The sequence below is a fragment of the Opisthocomus hoazin genome, chromosome 12 (assembly GCF_030867145.1).
Source record: "Opisthocomus hoazin isolate bOpiHoa1 chromosome 12, bOpiHoa1.hap1, whole genome shotgun sequence".
Lineage (NCBI taxonomy): Eukaryota > Metazoa > Chordata > Aves > Opisthocomiformes > Opisthocomidae > Opisthocomus > Opisthocomus hoazin.
Genome location: NC_134425.1, coordinates 7,127,001 through 7,147,450, shown reverse-complemented (window position 1 = coordinate 7,147,450; position 20,450 = coordinate 7,127,001). Strand labels below are relative to the sequence as shown.

Below are 20,450 nucleotides of genomic sequence, written 5' to 3'. Positions count from 1 at the left end.
AGTTTCTAATCTTGTTTCTTGCAAGAGAAACTCCTACTGTGAATAGCTGCTTGTTAATAATGGAGTATTACTTTACTGATTAATATTTGTTGGACAGTTAGTCTAATCATGGTTTCCCACAGATTCTTTAATTACTATAATATGAGGTTTCACTTAAGCAAAATATTTCAGATGAGTTTAGCAATGCTTTGCAACTTAATTTTGTACGTGGAGCACAGCAGCTGACTACTGGGAGAGAGGAAAACACAGTCCTTCCTGAACCCAGGACACGTGTTTTGGAATGATAAGATATGTTAGTGTTTTTGTTTCTGAATGTAAAGATGTAATACCGAGGATTTACAGAAGCTGGGAACTCTGAAACCTCAGCCTGGGGAATAGCTGCAGTGAACATGATTAACAGGATAAAGGGGAGCTCTGTGTAGTGCAATTGAGGATGTCGGTGTTTACTTACTAATTGAAATTGGAGAGACAGAATTAAAAGCCTATGATTAGTAAGACATGCCAGTGTCTTTAAGGACTAGCTGCTGTCTTCACAAATGAATGTGCAGAGGAACACTGGGTTGTTTTTCTTGGTGAGAAATTATCCTATTTCTTCTGCGTCCCTTGTGTTAAAAAGTAAAAGAGTGAAATATGAAGATGAGCCTTTTGAAGAGATTAGTCACTAATTTTTTCTTTCCAGGATGTCATATTTTAAAACACAGTTTAGATAGTGCTCATATTTGTTGAATATCTCAGTGGAAAGTACAAAAATACTTGCATTGGATTTTTGTTTGGTAGTAGATGTAAGCGTATTGGCAGAGTGTTAAGGAAAGGATACCAGGTAAGAATAAAGTAGAGGATTCACTAATGATGTGCCCTGTCAGCAGTATTTCTCAGTTTTCAATTTGTAGAAAATGGAAATCTGCAGTGGTATTTTCAAATGTCACATAATTTTCCCTTATTTTGTATGGAAATGCTTAAGAACAAAGGATGTTCTTGACTGTTGAGAACAATAAGCAATTTAAACAATTTTTTAACAATTAAGCAAATTAAAAAAAAAACAAACACCACAGGTTTCTGTGTATCAGTCCTGTTAAATCAGCAATGATGTGTCTGATGTCCAAGCTGAATTCCTACTTGATATACTTCATATTTACAGTAAACTTGAACCCAGAAACTGTTCAGCACACAGTATCTATGCTACAGAGGACTTGAATGCTTGCTTGACATGACGTTTGATAAGTCAAATACTGTGGGCATAAATTCTTCTCATTTTTTACAGAGTTGGAAAACTTCTAGACTTTCTTCTCCTCCTTTGAAATTATTTATTTCAATTTACCAAAGTAGAAGTATGTAGCTTCTGAAATGCTCATGCCTCATAGTATGTAGTAAGACATGGGAGTCTGATTATGGAAAAAGGGTATCTTGCAATATTTAAAAAAAGAAAAATTAGGTTTCTGATTTTGCATAATGCTGATGTATTTTGAAGTGTAATGCTTTATGCTTTCACCCTTGCAAACTGATTCTTATTTAGGAGATGAAAGATTGTGTAAAATATAAAATTCTTGTTGAACTTAAACTGCCTGATAATGTACTATGGTCTCCCAGAACTGAGTCCCAAACATGAAGCATTGATTAAAAAAAGCATTTAAATAATTTAAAATTGTTCAGTGCTGAACATGATCAGAACCCCAATCATTTTCGAATAAAAGTACCTATGAAAAATTGAAGCAGCTGAATAATTTTAAATTGCTTTATACTGTGCAAGCACAGAACCCCAATCACTTCCAGGCTGAAGCACTTCAATCTTTTTTTTTTTTTTTTAAGTGCTCCAGTGAATTTAAATTGCTATGTACAAGGAGAAGAGCCTTTTAAATTACTGGATACTGGAGTTTTTTTCTTTACGATTTCTTATTTTTATGTACAACTCAGCTTTATCTAGCCAAGATGAACCAAAAAAATCTGATTGTATAAATTTTCATAAAATTAAATTAACCTATTACAAATAGTAATGCTAGGACATTCCATGGTCAAATGCACATATCCTGGTGCAAGAATTCTTAGTACTTCCATTATAAAGTGTAGCTCAGACAAAATAAAAATAAAATATAACCCTATGAAGAAAATAGCTTAAACACTAGAATTCTTCTTTAGCCTGTCTCTGTGATAAAAAATAGACCTCTTCACATCCCCCAAATCTGAGTTATTTTAGACCTGTTCACCTGGTCAGTCTAGGCAGATGCAAAAGCATGTCCTTGCATGCTTCCTCTCCAGGAATTTTAAACAAAGATGTGACTCTGAACTCTCTGAACTGCCTAGTGATAATATTCATGTTTAGATATAGTTTGCAAAAGCAACATCCAAGGCAGAGATTCACATTTTTCACAACTATTCATGTGATTTATGTTTATTGCTTGTGTCTGTTGCCTGTTGAATCTAATGTGGAACAGATGATAGACTTGGTAAATACTGATAACTAGAGAGCTAAAAAATGTGCTGAAAGTGCTGATGGCAATGTGAAGTGGGGAGGATACAATAACTTTGAGTTTCCTAATAACTACAGAAATCTAACTTGATTTTAAACCATGGATTTCAAAAGCAAATTTTAGTTTGCTAACGGACGGAGTTTATGGGATACAACCATATGTATATTCTTATGTCTCAGCTGTCCCTTCATGCAAGGAAAAAATAGAAATAATAATTTTCTCATGGAGACAGATAACCTTGTCACTATTGTTTCTACAACCAGCCCTGAAATATTTAACAAACAACATGCAATATTTCCCAGCAGCATCATTCCTTGAAGGCTGAAAGAAAGTTCTACTGTAAAGAAATAAGAAATAGGCATTTGATAGGCATTCTCCAGTGCTCGTGAGATCTCATTCTCAATGTGTCAGGATTTTCTTTGACTCCCTAATAGATGTGGGGTCAATAGCTGTATCTTTTACATAAAAGATTTCGTTCTGCTTTTAAATGTCAAGCAATTATAAGAGAGAGGGTTATAGACCAAGGTCTTGGTTTCATATTATTTATGTTCTAATTAATTTACCAGACCGCCTCCCCCTCCCCCCCTTTGCTACTAAGTGTTGATCTTTAATAGTTATCATGTTCCTAGCATTAATGGGTTTTATTTCTTTGGAAAGGTCGTTCTTGATGTAATGTCACTGTTAACACAAGGGAGCCTGTAAGCTTTAGAGATTTTGCTTTATTGTGATGTGCTCAAAAAATGTTCAGCTACTTGCTGTCTTTCCCCTGGGGTATGCTTCTCTAAACTCAGAATGCTTTAGTACACGTTCTTTTAAATTTTTGACTGTGTTCTTGCAATTCATTAAAAGTGTTCCTCAAGTAGCAGCTGGCACTGCCAAAAAGACCTGGGTCTGTCTTTTTGTTTTTTAAGCCTTTTCTATTGATTTCTTGATGATTAGAGGAGATTGAGAATTACTGCCTACTGTAAATAAATGCACAAGCTCTTGACTGGTAAAATGAGCAGTGATACAACAACTTGTGTCATACCAGCTAAGTGAATTAAAAAAAAAATCTGTTGTAACTATCCTGCTAATAAGAAGCTATGGTTAATGCTCTTTAGTAAAAGAAGGTAAAATCACTTGAAAACCAGCACTGAACAAGAAAATACAAAAGTGTGTAAATAGTTTTAATAAGCAGTTTTGGAATTGAATTCTAGGCTGAAATGTTAAACTAAACTATAAATCCTCTGCATCTATCAAACAGTCCCTCTTAAAGCTATTTAAAGATATACATACATTTAAACATATATGTGTAATATAGGAATATGCGTGCAGTACGTATATCTTTCTCTGTTTCATTCAAATGTCTGTCTTCCCCCATTGTAGTTATTTCAAAGTTGGTCAGTTTGTCTTTCTATTAAAACTCCAAATCTCTTGCAGTGGTTGATCAGCCGTCAAGGTTAACTGGGGATAGTGGTGCTTTTTGACAGGCATGCATGGGGAGGGGGGAAGGAGCACAAAAGTCCTTTAATTAATTTACTGTGGTGTAATTGTATAGTTCACCTTAATAGTTTGATCCTTGAAGATCTATAGAAGTGTTTCCCTGAGGAAGGCTGACCAGGCGGATAACAGCTAATCTACTTCCATTCTCTTTCCCAGAGTTTCTGTTCTGTGGGTTGAGAAAGGTAAAAATGGTAATATGTCTAAGTGGGGTGTACCGTCAGGACAGCCTACTGCAGTTCTGATGACCTCAGTCTCTACATCTGATGAAGGCCTAAATTACCCCCACCTCTTTTTTTGAGTGGCAGACTCTATTCAATACACAGAGTTTTAAGGCTTTCCTCTCTCCTGTGGGCAAAAGTTAGCACGCAGGCAGGCAGCTTCTGGTTTGTATTGTGTGTCGTACTTTGCCAATTTCTAAGCTTAGTTCCCTCTCCTATAGGCATATATTAGGTGCATGATGTAACAATATTTTGTCCTCTTAGCTGAAAGGAGATTTCTTAGACTTCTTTTACATCCTGAATTTATTTATGTCCCTAAACTTTTCCAACTGGAACAAAAACTGGCTTACATCTCTATTGCCTGGAACTGACAAATAGGACAAGCAGAAGTAGTACTGTATGCCACCATGTATCACTTACATGGTTTTTGGTCTGGCTTTCTGAGATTGTATAAGCCTTATTCTTTTACTACTTAACCATGTTTTACCTGATTTCATCTTATAACACTTGAAACCACTGGGCAGTTTCAGTTATAGTTGGTAGGCTGAGCTGCGACTGTCAAGTTCATAGGAGTTTCATGAAAATGGGAAGCCGATGAGAAGACAGAGAATATATTGACGTTCCCACTGAAAGAAAGATTGAGGTGATTAACATGCCCTGTCCTTACTGAAAAAGGATCCACCAATGAGCTTGGTTTTTTAAACAAAAATCAATAGGAAGCCTGTCTTCAGAACTATTTATTTTAATACTATCATACCAGTAGTGCTCAGTACGATTTGTGGTAAAGAAAAAATAACCATGTGATGTGCAGATAACTTTGTGCAACAAAAATTGCCTATAGTTTCTTCTACAGAATATATTGTTCTCTTCCTGCTGAAGTCAAATAAAAGCATGTCAAAATTGTTAGACAGGTTTGCATTGGGCTTCTTGCCTTGTAGCAATTTCTCAACTTTTATTGTCTTTGGATGTTAGGCTTGGCTTTGGTGGGTTTTTTTTGTTTGTTTTTTTTTATCCCCACAGTACCCTTGCTGGAATCAAGGGATTTAGTTGAAGATATTCATTTTTTAAAATCTTATGTTCATGACTGTGTAGGAGAAGGTCAGAAAATGTTCAACAAATGTTTTCTTGAAGTTGAAAAACATACACTTTCGCTTTTCCTTATACTCTCATGAGTTCTGGAGGTTGGCTCCTGTTTTTGTAATGTTTCAAGGTGATAGCCCTGTGCATGTGTTTAATACTCAAAACCATGCTGTTCTATAAAAGATTGCTTTTAGCGAGCTCATTTTCGGTTTTGGCTCAGCAGCACAAAAGACAGATGTTCAATGTTACACTAAGTTCAGTTTTGTGGTGCAGTAATAATTGCTTTGTCCTATAACTTGGTGCAGCATAAAGAAAACGATGGATGGAAGGTTGCACCTTTTTTGATAATGATCACAGTGTTGGGAAATTAAACATATATCATATTCCTTACAGTTTCCAGCCATCCTATCCAAAAACCACTATCTGCTGTAAGAAATATGAATTTAATTTTTTCTCTAATGGCTTTTGCCACATCAGTGTCTTCCTGTGTGGAATAATGACTTTGCCCCATGCAACTGCTCGTGAAGAGTTACAAATATGTTTAAACAATTCTGAATTTATTTCCTTTCTTTAAAAACAGAGATCCATATTTTCATTCATCTAAGTATTTCATGAAGTCATTACTGCTGGAAAATAGGATCAACCTGTTTAGTTCATTTAGGTTATAAATAACTAAAACGTTTGGTATAAGCAGATCTTTGAAGAGGTTATTGTTGTAATGCAGTTTAGGTTTCAGGAATTCCATAGCTTGCAGCATAACCATATCAGAAGTCTGACTTTCAATGTTTCTTCTTTATGCCTCTTTCCCTGGTACAGGAGTGCTATTGAATGGCTCATTTGCATTATTCTGTGCCCTGTAAAATGAATTTATGATGCAGCTTCTCTAAACAGGCTAACCAGTTGAAATCTCATTCCAGTGGTGTATGGGTTTCTGCAAAATGTGATTGCTTTTTTTAATAACACCTAAAAAATAAACAAAAAAATAACCATGGAGTCCAACCTGTCCTTTTGTCTGAGGGCTCTTGTTTGTTAAATGGTGTTATTAATCATGATGGGATGGTAATTTACTTGTTAAATAGTTGAGTAATTTAAAATATGTATTACTTTGAGCACAAGTAACACATTTTGGCCTGTTATTAATCGTTAAAATCCTTAATGAACCAGGATAATAGTTATTGCCTGGATTACAAAAATCTGAACAATGTTTCAGATATGTCTATGTAGGTGAAACAGTAAGTTGATCCTGCACTCCAAGCCATCTTGAGTCTGGAAGCCATCGTCTGTCGGCAAATCCGGAGTCTCAGCTAATAAGCTCTCTTGAGAGGGGAGGTTAAGCCTAGGCTCTGCGCTGTAAGATGTCTGCCACTCGCGAGCGGAGTTGGTTCCAAACTGATCAGAAAGGGCATAGATAGATTTAGCAATGCATGAGGGTTTGCGTCTGTGTTTGTATTTCATAAAGATTAATCCTGACTCTGTTTGCAAAAGCTGCTTAACACTGTTCTAGCTAAATGGAGGCAATATCTTTGTTGATGTCAAATTTTTGAGCTCTTTGTGTTAGTTAATTTTAGAATGATTGTGATCCATCAGTATGACAACTTTAAAAAGGAAAAGTGGACTCTTAAGAAGCATTAGGCAACATATTTCGGGCTTAAGGAAATATTAATATCACTTAACTAGCTCTCAAACACTTATCTGGAATTCTTTGTGTATTTCGCATGTGTGCAAACTTAAGCAGGCACCATGAAAGGTTACTGAGATGATCAAAGGAATGTGTCCTTATAGGAGGAGATCGAAAGCTTGGTTTGTCTAGCCAAACAATATAAGAGTTAGAGAGGTGAAAGCTTAAGACTTTCATGAGGATAAATGGCTGTAAATTGACCCATGAACAAATTTATTCTGGAAGCTACAAAATGACCATCAGAATTAAGGGTCCAGAATTCTGGAATGCAGGAAGAATTTTGTGATCAGGAACAAGGGATCCGGCCAGGAGACTGTATGTTGTGCCTGCTTGTGGCAGCAGAGGCGGCTGCTTCCAGGCCTGTGTAAGGCTTTTCTGGGTTCCCAAGTCAGGGGAACTCTAAGCTAGCTCAAGTTCTGATGCATGGAAGATGCGTTAGTAAAGTTTATTAAATAACTTGATTTTAGGGTGCAGTTTCACAGCAGCCTAACTAGATTAAAGGCAGACTCTGATAGTCTCATATCCGACCATGTTTTTCCAGACACACTCTTCTGTGGGCACTAGCTTTTGCAGAGCTACCAGGTGACTTGATTCGGAGAGCAGATGTGACTGGAAGAAGAGCAGAAAAAGCGAGTGGCTTCCAGGCAGGTTAGCGCCTGGAGCTTCATACAGGAGTGCCATGGAAGTGCTCGCATACTTTCTAGTACACTTCTCATATTATCCTTCCTCACCGTAAGCAGTGTGGATTCTGGAGTTGCTTTGGGCTCTGAACAGACCCTGGGGTTGTACCTTAATTAACTGATAGTGCATCTTCGAGAGATCTTGAAATTCAGAAGGAAAGTAGCTGGCTGTTCAGACACTAGTGCTGACAAATTGCTTCTTGATTAACTTACCAAGATTTCCAGTGTCATGGAAGATGCACACTTTTTACTGAATATATGATAAAATTCTTACAATAAACATACATTCACAAGGAAAGTGCTCATAAAAAGAAAGTTCCTGCGCTAGATAGTCTCACAAAAGAGTTTGTCGTATTTTTTTCCAGTTAATGGATGCCTACCACAGTCACACCGCTTAGTGACAGGAGAATGGAATTCATTTGAGCCAATAAAGTCATTCTGATTTGCATTTTCATAGCCCACCCTTCACTACTCCACGTGTGACTTTCACTTTTAGGACAGAGCTATGTGGTAAATGGGTACATAGGCCTTTTAAAAGAATATTTATCATCCTTGAAGAATCTTGGTGCTGAATCTTAATAGCATTTCTTACAAAAATGACTTGAATTCACTATCAGATTTAGAGGTAGAGCTGTAGAGATTGTGAATACTCTTTTTCTGAACCTCTTTCCTGATAAAAAGAAAAGAGGTTAAAGCCTAAAACAGTGAAAACTTACCCTGCAAAATGAAAATATGGAATAAAAAAATTCCCCAAATCATAGTGCTCTAAAAATCAAATTAATGGAAAAGAACTGTGTGTTTTATCTAATTTAGTCGCTTTCATAGATAAATAATTCAACATACCTTTATGCAATGTTAAAATTCCTTTGTTAATTGTGATAATCAAAGGATAAGTTATTCAGGCTTTAGAGGGGTTTTTTTCTGTTCCAATTGATGTTAAAAAAATGCAGCAGACAAGGAGAACTTCATGTCCAGTCTGTATGTGATTTGATGAAGCAATTGCCTTAGGACCTGCTGACACTCTAATTGGAGTCTGCATAATACAGAATCAGAACCTTACTTAAAACAGTGCTTTCTTCATTCTGTTTAAGTATCCCCCTGTTAATTTCATTTAAATAACTCCCTCATTGAAATCTTGAGGAAAAAACCTAAAATCAATGAATAGTTCTTGGTGACTTCAGTTAAGGCAGGATTTCATCATCTCTCTGCATATCATTGTGACTGTGTGCTGCTTATTACTGGTTTTTCTTTGATGGCTTCCTCCTTTACCCGTTTTTTTGTGAGTCTAGTGTTGCAGCACCTGAAGATAGAAAGGATTTTAAGACTCAAAGATCTGGATCTGCATGATAAAAATATTTTGTCGTGCAATTTAATTCAGCGTTGGCAGTTCTCATTATTCTGATTACTTTTTTTACTCTCAGTTCTTAGCTTTTAGGATCACTGTATTTTATATGAAAATCTGAAGTTTTCATATGCAAAAAGCAAATTTCTTGTTCTCATGCTTCGAGAGAAAAGCTCGGAAGCATAAATTTTCAATACTTACTACCAAGCAAATGGGTTGAAGGAGTAGGAAAGAAAACTCCAAAACCATACTTCCGAAGTAACCCCACCATAACTCCAAACAAAAAAAAACCCCAACCAAAAACCTAATTTCTCAGGAAGTGCCTCATAATGTTTGAACTTTTAGGACTATTACTCTTATTAAAAATCACTGTGAACTTTATTTTAGCTCTTCTTTTGTGGGGTTTTATGTTGGTTTGTTTGTGTTTCAAATTGCTCTCCTGAAATAGAAGGTAGAATGTGGTCCTACAGCATACTGCCCTAAGAAATGAGATTTGTTTGCATTTATTGTGTGTAAAACTCGTGTCTGGGCAGATGGTTTTCATAGGTGTCTACATTTACATCTTTATTTAAATAGAGCCTTGTGTAAGGATGGATTTCACACCATAAGAATGTGTGTGAAATGCGATTAATATTCTGAAGCTTGCATTTTTGTAATAGAAAGCTGATCTCGTACAGGTAGGGTTAACAAAGATATGAAAGTGTTTACACTACAAAGTGAGAAAATTAATTTCCAGAGTGAGGATGTGGTCAATCAAAACTGAATGGAATTATTCGTGCACTGAAACTGGGCGGGTCAAAACGGACATAAAGATTTCAAAATTCTGTGGAAGGTGATTTCGGAGACTAATTTTCAGCCTCCAACAGAGGAGGTAGAAGAGCCCTGTTTTGTGAAACATGGTAATACCCAAAGGCACTTGAACATCAGGGACTTCATTAATTTCTTCTGCAGTATGGTGTAAAATTGCCATCTTCTTTTGCTTTCCAATCCATGTTCTATGTGAGCAGCTTTCAGTGCAAATGTTGAGGTCAGTCAAGTTCACCAGCATGTGTGTGCTGTTTTATTAACTAAAAAAAAAGGCATTTCATAGGCTTGATACCTCATCAGAAGTATAGTTCTAGCCCAGTGACCAACCTTGCACAGGAGTTATCTGAACTAGTGACATTTCCTTATAGTGACTGGTAATAAATTCAGAAAGACAAATTGTCAGGGTATTAAAAATGAATTTTCACTCTGTACATTTCTGAAAAGTAGTAGGTCGTGAAAAACTTTGATTCTGATTGTCAGCAAACACAGGATCCATAGGTCTGACTAGTCATGACTCCCTGGTTTGCTTTTCAGATTTCTATCCCTTGAGACTAATGAGCAAGTTATGTTTGCTGCATAAATGTCATATTCTTTGAAGAACGTGGCTTTTCTCTTAGTGGTGGGTGAAGGAGCGTTTTGTACTAATTGCCCAGTACTTACTTGACTAGATACATGAACAATATTTATGTATTCTGAATTCTACATGTATGACATTTAAATATTAATTTTTGGTGTATTCAGCTGAGGTCTTTCTTTAGACAGCTATCAACCTATAAACCCTTTTATTATATCCAAAAATGTGAAATCTACATAGTGTTTAAATTCAGAATGTATTCTGCGTTGAACAATACTCTCTTTGCCTTCAACACAAATCTGCTTGGCAGGGATTTTTAAAGACTTTTTCCCCAAAGTGAAGTACCTCAACAGAAATTATTTTAGAGAGATAGATACTTAGTTCAACACAAGAAATTTCTTCATGAGAAAAATAAAAGAATAATTGCACTTTTAAAAGATAACTAATTAAAAACTCTAGATGTGGTGACAGATTTAACATCTTGTCTGACATTTGAGAAGAAGAAAGTGCCTGGAACTGGACAGGTAGAATAAAATGTTCCATTTCATAGCAAGGCCAAGCCTGAGTCTTGTAATTAATTTCCAAGGGAGTAAAGGTTACTTTCTATTTGCTACATCCATATTATGTGAGACTTCTGTACCAGTCTTACAGAAGTTAACTCATGACCTATTTAGATTGCCCAGATTTCAAAGTCAATTTATGCCATCACAAATCTGATAAAGTAGGCATATTCCCTTCTCTAAGTACTGATATATAGGATGTCCAAACCAGTGTTTTATTTATAGCTCAGTAAGACAAGAGTTTCAACTTTCAGATGCTAGTAGCTGGGAGATCAGAACAAGATTGTGTTTTGCTTGCTGTGTTAATCCTTTAGTGTAAGAGATTTTTATAGTTAAATTTCAACATACGCTGCTTGGGCTATTTTTCTGGTATGGACTTGTTATATAACTTTGCTTCAGCTGATGCTTGCATCTTGAGATGGGAAGAATTTTCCCTCTGCTATGATCACATTTTTATGCATATTCAGTCAGTAACACCATGAGTCAGAAAGGTACTTGAAAAATGCACCTGTGCACACAGAAAATATGTGCAGAAAAAGGAATGTCTGTCTTTCTGTGCAAGTGACCATCTAAATGCAGATCACCCTTTTTTCTTATAATCAGTAATCAAGCTCTATGGATGATTTTGAGGGCAGGCTCTGAGTATGTCAGTTCATGTTTGCGGATGACTCATGCTGGAAGACCGAAGGGGACGTGTCCAACTCTCAACCCCTGTCAAGTCCAGAATCTCCAATAAAATCAAGATATCAATGTCAATACTTGAATAAGGGATTAGGTATTGTGTTTTTAAGCCTTGGTAAGATAGGCAGCAGTTGTGTGGATACATAGAAGTGAATAATACTCCAGTGTATTGCATCTTGCTTGGTGTAGTACTTTAAGTCGTTCTCTGTGTTCTCGGTTAATCCTTCAAAAGGACATACATAGAGCAGATCAGGATGGAAGGCAAAGGTGTCCATCTGCTGCATTTGACTACCACCATCTTAATTGTCATGAAATACCCTGGCTGTTTCTCGCAGTCTGCTAGCGCTTCCAGCCAAGCTTTTATAGCAAATGTCAGTGACATGAAACAAATGATCCAGCAGTTGGTTTCAGTGAGAATTAATGCAGACCAGCTGCGGTATTGCTGCCTTTGGTTTTTATAAATGGGATCACATAGAAGCAATAGCGTGAAGTGCATGAAGGGAGAGAGCAGGTAACTTACTGCTGTGATTTAGTGAATGGACTATGAGTGGTGGTTAAGAGGGAAACATGCAGGTTTTATAATTTTGCAGGCCGTCTCTCTAGGGTTGGGCTAAGCATACCTGGATGATAACATGGTAGAGGTAGAACTGAAAAATGTGTGAGATGCTGCTGTTGGGTTGGGAGAAGTGAGAGTGCAGTTGAGCTGGTGAAGGAGATAAGAGCCTTCGTCATCCACCTGTGTGGTACAGGGGAGAAATTATCCTTGCTTTACAGTGGAAAAGCTTTATGTGCAAGGCTCTAATCATATGTTGAAGATGTCTTGAGTAGTAGACCCATTTGTGCAGGGCCACTTGAATTTTAGAGTGAATGTTGTTCTGAACCATTGTGTTTGCTTGAGCATTTTCTTCTTGGTCACTACATGTGTGCTCTCTGCTGGGTTCTCCTTCTGCTGCCCAACAGGCAGCTGATTGGCCATAATAGCTGTGAGATCAGAGTACTTTGTACACCAGCTGAAAGTCAGGCTTTGAAAAACACCTTTGGAGGTTCTGAAACAGAAAGTACTTTTGAAAATGCAATTGCACATATATAGGTTGAATACAGATTTGGCTTTTCCTACTCTTGAGCTTGCCTCCTTTTGCCTCTGTCTTTAACCTTTTAAACTTTTCAGTAATTTTTATCTTGATGGCTTTTTGTTGGACATTCTTACCCCCATGCTCTCATTTAAAAGCTGCCAAGAAAAATAGGCCCTCAGGTTGTTGTCTCTATTCAGGGAAAGAACACAAACCTTCAGAGACTCTGATTAGCATGGTACTTATTTCCAACCAATTCTACTTTGCTTTTAAGCTTCCTCCTTTGCTAAGGTGTTCCTGTGGTGACAGGAACCTTTGGTGGCCACGTACTAACAGCGAAACAAACTATTTGACTTTAACCTTCAGATCCACCTCCACTATGATGCACACCTTTAATTTTCAGTCTTCATTTCATGTAAACAAGCTTTTGATTAGGAAAACGGACAAACTGTGGCTCAGAGGAGGAAAAAAAGGCAACAGCTTATATTTGTTAGGAAAGTAGTTTTTTTTATAAAGGAAACTTCTGTCATGAAACTTCACCCTTGAATAAACAATTCCTTCTCTAACTTGGTGATCAACTTTCTGAAACTAGGTTTGTAGATCCTAGTTTATAAATTATTTAAATCAACTTATAAGAGCTTAATTTAAGCATATATTTAAGCCTAGCTGTATTCACCTGTGTTTTTAGGAGCAAGGTTACATCTATTTTTTTGCAAAGACCAGTAACATCCTTTACTAATAACCTGGAGTGAACTTAACCTTAAAAGCTACTGTTTTGTAGTTTTCATACCAGTCCCTATATATAAAAGCAAAAACCTTACACAAAAAAACATTTAGCAAGATTTGAAGGGGAAGCATGATATGATGGATATTTTGTTTTATGAGCATGGAGCCTAGTGTTTTGTTTTATGACCACTGAGCCTAACCCAGAAGCCAACATGATGGATGAATGAGTGGATGGTAAAAATCCATTTCCTTTTCTTTTTTTTTCCTCAGGTTCTGCTGCTTGCATGTGCAGAAGATTTAGAATGTATCCCTGGATTCCAGCAAAAGGTTTTTTATATTGAACAGCCATTTGAATTCACAGAGGACCAGCCAGTTCTGAACCGTATGTTATTTTCATATATTACTATTGTACAAAAATCAGAATTGCTTATGTGTTCTTATAACTCCTGACATTAATCAGAAAGCTTTTTTTTGTACATATGATTTTTAATATTGCCATGACTCTGTCTGGGTTCCCCTGCATTAATCCTATATCTCTACAGACTTTACTCTGTTCCATGTATTAGAGATGGAAAAATACTGTATAAAATCATTTAGGACAACATGAATACTGTGAAAACTGAGAATCACCCACTCTTTTTAAAAAGTAAATTTACTCTGATTTTTTTTTTTTTGTAGTCTTTCCTATAATCTTAGAAATCAGGGCTTGCCTATCAGCACTTCCTGTTAATTCATCTCTGCAACTCAGATTTAGAAGCTTCCATCTTCGAAGTTTCATTCAAAGTTGGTGAAAGTCCAAGCTTTTACACAAAATTCAGAGCAGTCTGGATGAAACTTCTGATCAAGCACGGATAGCAAAAGTGTTACTACATCTGTCATACCACTGGGATATTCCATAATACTTCCAATGACCAGGTGTCACACTGTAAAGTCCAATCTGGCACTGTATGCTCAAAGCATTAAGCTGCAGGAGACTTAACACCAGGACCGAAAGACAGTTAATTAATTCAAATACTTCAGTGAGCGAGTGAGAAAATGCTACAACTTGTTCCTTCAGTTTTGTGGCTTTGGGTCTTCAAGACTGTCAAACTATGGTAGTACCTCATCCAACAGTCAATTATTTTGATGACTTATGAAAATGGCTGCACATACTATCTTAACTTCCAGACACATCAGCATTTTTACATGTGATACATATTACTAATAGCTCCTTTGCCACGCTTGGTTGCTTGCTGTTGAACCAGGAATTCTTCTCGGTCTGTGTCATGAGACAGTAGTGCTTGGCATCTACATGCAATATATAGATGCTACAATGTGATACATAGTGATAGTTTTGTGAAACCAAGAAATGCAAAGCAATATTATGCATTGAATGCACACATCTCCCATCTCAGTTTCCTCCAGCTATTACTACTACACACTGATATATTTTCACTGTTGTGCATGTTAGGATGAAGATATATAATCTGTGCGCGCTCACTTTAAAATAGCATTAACTTTTCAAAACGAAATGTCAGAACTGGCTGAATGGCAGAACTCAGAGGGTTGTCATCAGCGGCGCTGAGTCTAGTTGGAGGCTGGTAACAAGTGGTGTCCCCCAGGGGTCAGTACTGGGCCCAGCCTTGTTTAACTTCTTCATCAACGACCTGGATGAAGAGTTAGAATGTACCCTCAGCAAGTTTGCTGATGACACCAAACTGGGAGGTGTGGTAGATACACCAGAAGGCTGTGGTGCCATTCAGCGTGACCTGGATAGGCTGGAAAGCTGGGCAGAGAGGAACCTGATGAGGTTCAACAAAGCCAAATGCAGGGTCCTGCACCTGGGGAGGAACAACCTCATGCACCAGTACAGGCTTGGGGTGGACCTGCTGGAGAGCAGCTCTGTGGAGAGAGACCTGGGCGTCCTGGTGGACGACAGGTTAACCATGAGCCAGCAATGTGCCCTGGCTGCCAAGAAAGCCAATGGGATCCTGGGGTGCATCAAGAAGAGTGTGGCCAGCAGGATGAGGGAGGTTCTCCTTCCCCTCTACACTGCCCTAGTGAGGCCTCATCTAGAGTACTGTGTCCAGTTCTGGGCTCCCCAGTTCAAGAAAGATGAAGAGCTACTGGAGAGAGTCCAGCGGAGGGCTACGAGGATGATGAGGGGACTGGAGCATCTCCCCTACGAGGAGAGGTTGAGGGAACTGGGCTTGTTCAGCCTGAAGAAGAGAAGGCTGCGAGGGGACCTTATAAATGCTTACAAATATCTGAAGGGTGGGTGTCAGGAGGATGGGGCCAAGCTCTTTTCAGTGGTGCCCAGCAACAGGACAAGGGGCAATGGGCACAAACTGAGGCACAGGAAGTTCCATCTGAACATGAGGAAGAACTTCTTCCCTCAGAGGGTGACGGAGCACTGGAACAGGCTGCTCAGGGAGGTTGTGGAGTCTCCTTCTCTGGAGATATTCAAGACCCGCCTGGACAAGGTCCTGTGCAGCCTGCTGTAGGTGACTCTGCTTCGGCAGGGGGTTGGACTAGATGACCCACAGAGGTCCCTTCCAACCCCTACGATTCTGTGATTCTGTGAATTAGTTGCCAGAGTCTGTTGAAATGACTCTTAAGTTATTCAGCCTTTAACAGGTGCTAAAATAAAGGTGTAGGATAACATTTTTAATCTAAGAATTTTGATAAGTTACTTAGGCTGAGTTGCATTTTCAGAGGAAATTTAGATCATAAGTAGTAATGCTATTCACAGAGACGTAAGATTATTATTCAGTTTAAAAGCAAGATTTCAATCTTCTAATTTCTTTAGGCAATTTTGTTTTCTTTTAAATTTTTATTTTAAGGATGTCCTGAGTTCAGCTGGGATAGAGTTAATGTTCACAAGAAGCTGGTTGGGCTGACCCAAAGCAGCCAATCAGATGGGATATTCTATACCATGTGACATCATGCTCAGTACTTAAGTGGGGACCTGACTGAAGGAGGGGATTTTGCTACTCAGGAGCAAGATGAGCATCAGCTGGTGAGAACACTGCATGGTGTATATGCTTTTATCAGTATTATTGATTGTTGTTTTTTTTTCCTTTGCTATTCTGTTAAACTGTTCTCATCCCAGCGCTCGAGTTTTTGCCTTTTTTCCTTCTGATTCTCCTCCCCATGCCACCAGGGAGGGGGAAGGAGTGAGAGAGTAACTGCGTGGATCTTTGTTGCAAGTTGAGGCAAAACCACAGCAAAGGAGTTGATGAACACATCATTCCTATGTGGTTAAGTTGTGTCCAGTTCTGGGCTCCCCAGTTCAAGAAAGATGAGGAGCTACTGGAGAGAGTCCAGTGGAGGGCTACGAGGATGCTGAGGGGACTGGAGCATCTGTCCTATGAGGAAAGGCTGAGGGAGCTGGGCTTGTTCAGCCTGGAGAAGGCTGAGAGGGGACCTTATAAATGCTTATAAATATCTTCAGGGTGGGTGTCAAGAGGATGGGGCCAGACTCTTTTCAGTGGTGCCCAGTGACAGAACAAGGGGCAATGGGCACAAACTGAAGCAGAGGAAGTTCCGTCTGAACACGAGGAAGAACTTCTTCCCTCTGAGGGTGACGGAGCACTGGAACAGGCTGCCCAGGGAGGTTGTGGAGTCTCCTTCTCTGGAGATATTCAAGACCTGCCTGGACAAGGTCCTGTGCAGCCTGCTGTAGGTGACCCTGCTTCGGCAGGAGGGTTGGACTAGATGACCCACAGAGGTCCCTTCCGACCCCTAACATTCTGTGATTCTGTTAACAGTAGAAATTCATAGAATATAGCAAGTATAATAGATTTAAGAAGCATGTAAAGTTGAAGACCTATGTAAAGAAAAGCAATATTAACAAGTTAGTGTTACACTGAATAAAAATAACCTTTGCTGTATTCTTTGGCTGCTTCTGAACTTTGAGGCTGTAGCATTTCTGGCCACGCTTGCTGATTTGTGCTTGTCCTCCCAAATACCTAAAGGATGAGCTGGTTAAGTTGACGGGGCTGCTCTGTGGGGACCCAGCAAATTGCACTGGTGTGAAACTAGCACAATAATTAAGGTGTCATCATTAGTACAAGGAGGAGGGAAGAGCAGAAGGAGATTTAGAAATGTCTGGAAACAATCTTCAGAATTAAATTATTTTAATAAGCAGACGCTAAATTGGCCTAATACGTAATGTTCGACAAAGGCAGACTGTCGATGGATGATTCTAGTTAATTCAGTCACTTGTAAACAGTATGTCCTTCATGCAGCAGCATTAAAGCTCTGCAGTTTCTTCATTTGAACTGTCAACAGAATTGATATTTTTAATTGTCTGTTTGAATACACTTTGCATGCTCTTGCATCTTTTTTATACCCATTACCCAAGAGCGGTGTAATTTAGCAGTTTCATTGCAATGTGAGGCTTACCAGGGCTATGTAAATTAATAGAACGAATATGCAAACCAGGCCTATAGCAGTGATTGCTTTTGTAGTCCTCGATAAGCCAAGGAGCTCCTTAATTATTTTCTGAAGTATAATAAAACAGTCTATTTCTTTTTTTCATTTTCAATTTAAACAAGGACCTACTGTACATTTCATTGCTAGTATCCCCCTTGTAATTAAATATAGGTTATGTCTGGGTCTTATGTATTTATTACTTCTATATACAGCAATGTTAATTATATCTTACATTTACTGATGGGAAGAAAGAAGAGAAGTCTAAACTGAGGGTACAGAATTTTTATCTTATTCTGATTTGTACCAGCTCTTATCAAAGCCTACTTATAAGTTGGCCAGAACAATTACATCACTCCAGTTGTGTATGCATATGCTTCTTCCCATTAGTTTCACTGGGATTCTCTTGTTATTTCTTAGCTTGTATCTCATAGTGCTCAGGCTGAACTGCGCTTCTTTTTTTATTTACCATTACATCTCACTTAACAGCAACTTCCAGACCTGGGCCATTTTCTTTTCCTAATTCTGGCATTTATTTTTCCTAATTTTGACTTTTTCTCATCAGACCCAGTTATCTCCTTATAACTTATCTTTTCTATGACCACAAACAAAAGCAGGCATTGCTCTCCCACTTGTGGCCTGCCCTGTTCTTCTCTCTGAGTGCAGTTTCCTTAAACCAGATGTTCACTTGATACAGTGGGAGAGGATGCATAGGGTCACTTTCTGGAAATACTATAGGGTCTGTCCACGTAAGGACTGTTTTAACAAGCAATGGCATCTCTGGATTTTTCTTCCTGAGAGCTTTTTTTATTTTAGACCTAAGACCATCTTCTGCAGTCAAATAGAGAAGATCATAAAGATGGCGAAGTTCTTGATAAGGTGATAACTGACAGCATTTAATTACAGGTTGTACACCTTTCTGAAACATTGATGGCCATGAAATGCTTCCCCATCAGCAAGCTTGTCTTTGGCAAGGCTGACAGGTCACTGGTAGTAACAATGCTCTGTCATGCTAAGCTGATAGAAAGTTCCTAATCAGACTCATCAAAAGTGGAAATGTAATTGTGTTACATTAATCATGTTTATACTTAACATACATGAGTCTTGACTTTTGGGGGTATCTTTAATTGACAATGAATCAAATAACGCACTTGAAAAATTGAGGCAATTAACATAAAGGCGTTAGGTGATGTGTTGTGCATACTAAATTGGGGAATACATTGCCAGTAATTTAAATGTCAAAACAACAGAAGTTTTGACCCTTACTTGAAAAGCTTTAATTTTCATGTTAATTAATGGCTGACCTCTTCTGTCTCTTACGTGATAGATTTCATGTTTCAAAGCTTGGGCTGCTTCAAGATCAGGGCTTTGTCTGTCCGCATTTGGGTACTTTTTTATTCTGTGTATTGTAACAAAGGCTTTTCTATTCAACCATGTTGAAAATCTTTGTTTACTCATATGATGGGAAATATATTAATCTGCTTATCATTAATGCTTAAAGGCAGTTCTTCTGTTGTCTGGCAAAGCTGTAGCCTCCAACAAGATTTCTTTTGTTCAAACTGAATGTTTATGGAAAGATCGGAGAAGACCATTCCTACTATTTACAGTATCACATGTGTACATGGATCACAGCACTGATCAAGCTCACATCAAAACATTTGCTGTTGTTTCTCAGATGATGCCATGTGAGATTTGTGATTTATCACATCTACTCTTCCCGCTGATTACCATGCCATTGCCTCTTTCTGTGACTGTTTCATGCTATCGGTATTACTGCTGTTACTCTCTTGTTTACTCTGATCCATACAGTGTGTGTGATCTCACACACTTGATTCATCTCCTCCTGCTTCACTTTTTCTGCAGCTTGTGTAGAGCCAGTGTGACACCCTGATTCAATAAACTGTAATGTGCCAAACTCTCTACGGAATTTTAACCTGAGGTTTATACGACGATGTTAACTCTTAATGCTGAATATTACAGGTTTTGGGTAATTGGTACAGGTGGTAGTTGTAACTTCCAAAGGAAAATGCTGAAGGTAAGGTAAGATTTTTTAACTTATTAATTTCTTGCAGGGAAGACTTTCTAGACTTCTGGGTAATAGCTAGATAACTATGGATTTTTTACCTGTTGAAGTGTACATATCTGTAGTGAATCCTTGCTGAAACATAGTTGTGGGTATTCAAAAAAAAAAATCTTTAACACATTTTAAATTCTTAAAATCATTTTTCATTTCACATAAATCATTTGCTATGTTAAGAAATGTGCTTCTTTAGAAAATGTTGAAAAATGACTTGGTTTCTGTGTTCAGCATGCAGTAGCAGGTTCTACAGAAATGTCTGTCAACTCTTCTACCCAGACAGCTGAATACTTTTTATGCTCTAAAATACTTCTTAGTGTGCACATACCCATGTATAGAATTTGAATACCAGAGCTTCAGTTTTGACACTTGGATACATGATGAAGACTGGGTGTCTGGGACTGTATTTCTGTCTGTGTGGCTTATTAGAATTTCAAGCCAGACAGCAGGGATATCTCTTAATCACCCTGTTCCCCTGTACACGACTGTAGGTAACCCAAGTCATGTTACCAAAATTCCAGGAATATCTGGGGTTTGCAAAAGGATTGCAAAACTATGGAAGTACTTTTTGTAGTGGGAGATTTGGAACTTCACAGT

At 38.1% G+C, this 20,450-nt stretch overlaps 1 protein-coding gene across 2 annotated transcripts in view; it reads left to right on the top strand.

Moving 5' to 3' along the window:
- The window catches only part of CDH13 (cadherin 13), a 518,767-nt gene that overhangs the window by 84,656 nt on the left and 413,661 nt on the right, over window positions 1-20,450 (top strand). For both annotated transcript variants that reach the window (XM_009945345.2, XM_075433867.1), the window contains exon 2: window positions 13,634-13,745. In XM_009945345.2, the coding sequence (XP_009943647.1) occupies window positions 13,634-13,745 (112 nt within the window). The remainder of the gene's footprint in view (window positions 1-13,633; window positions 13,746-20,450) is intronic.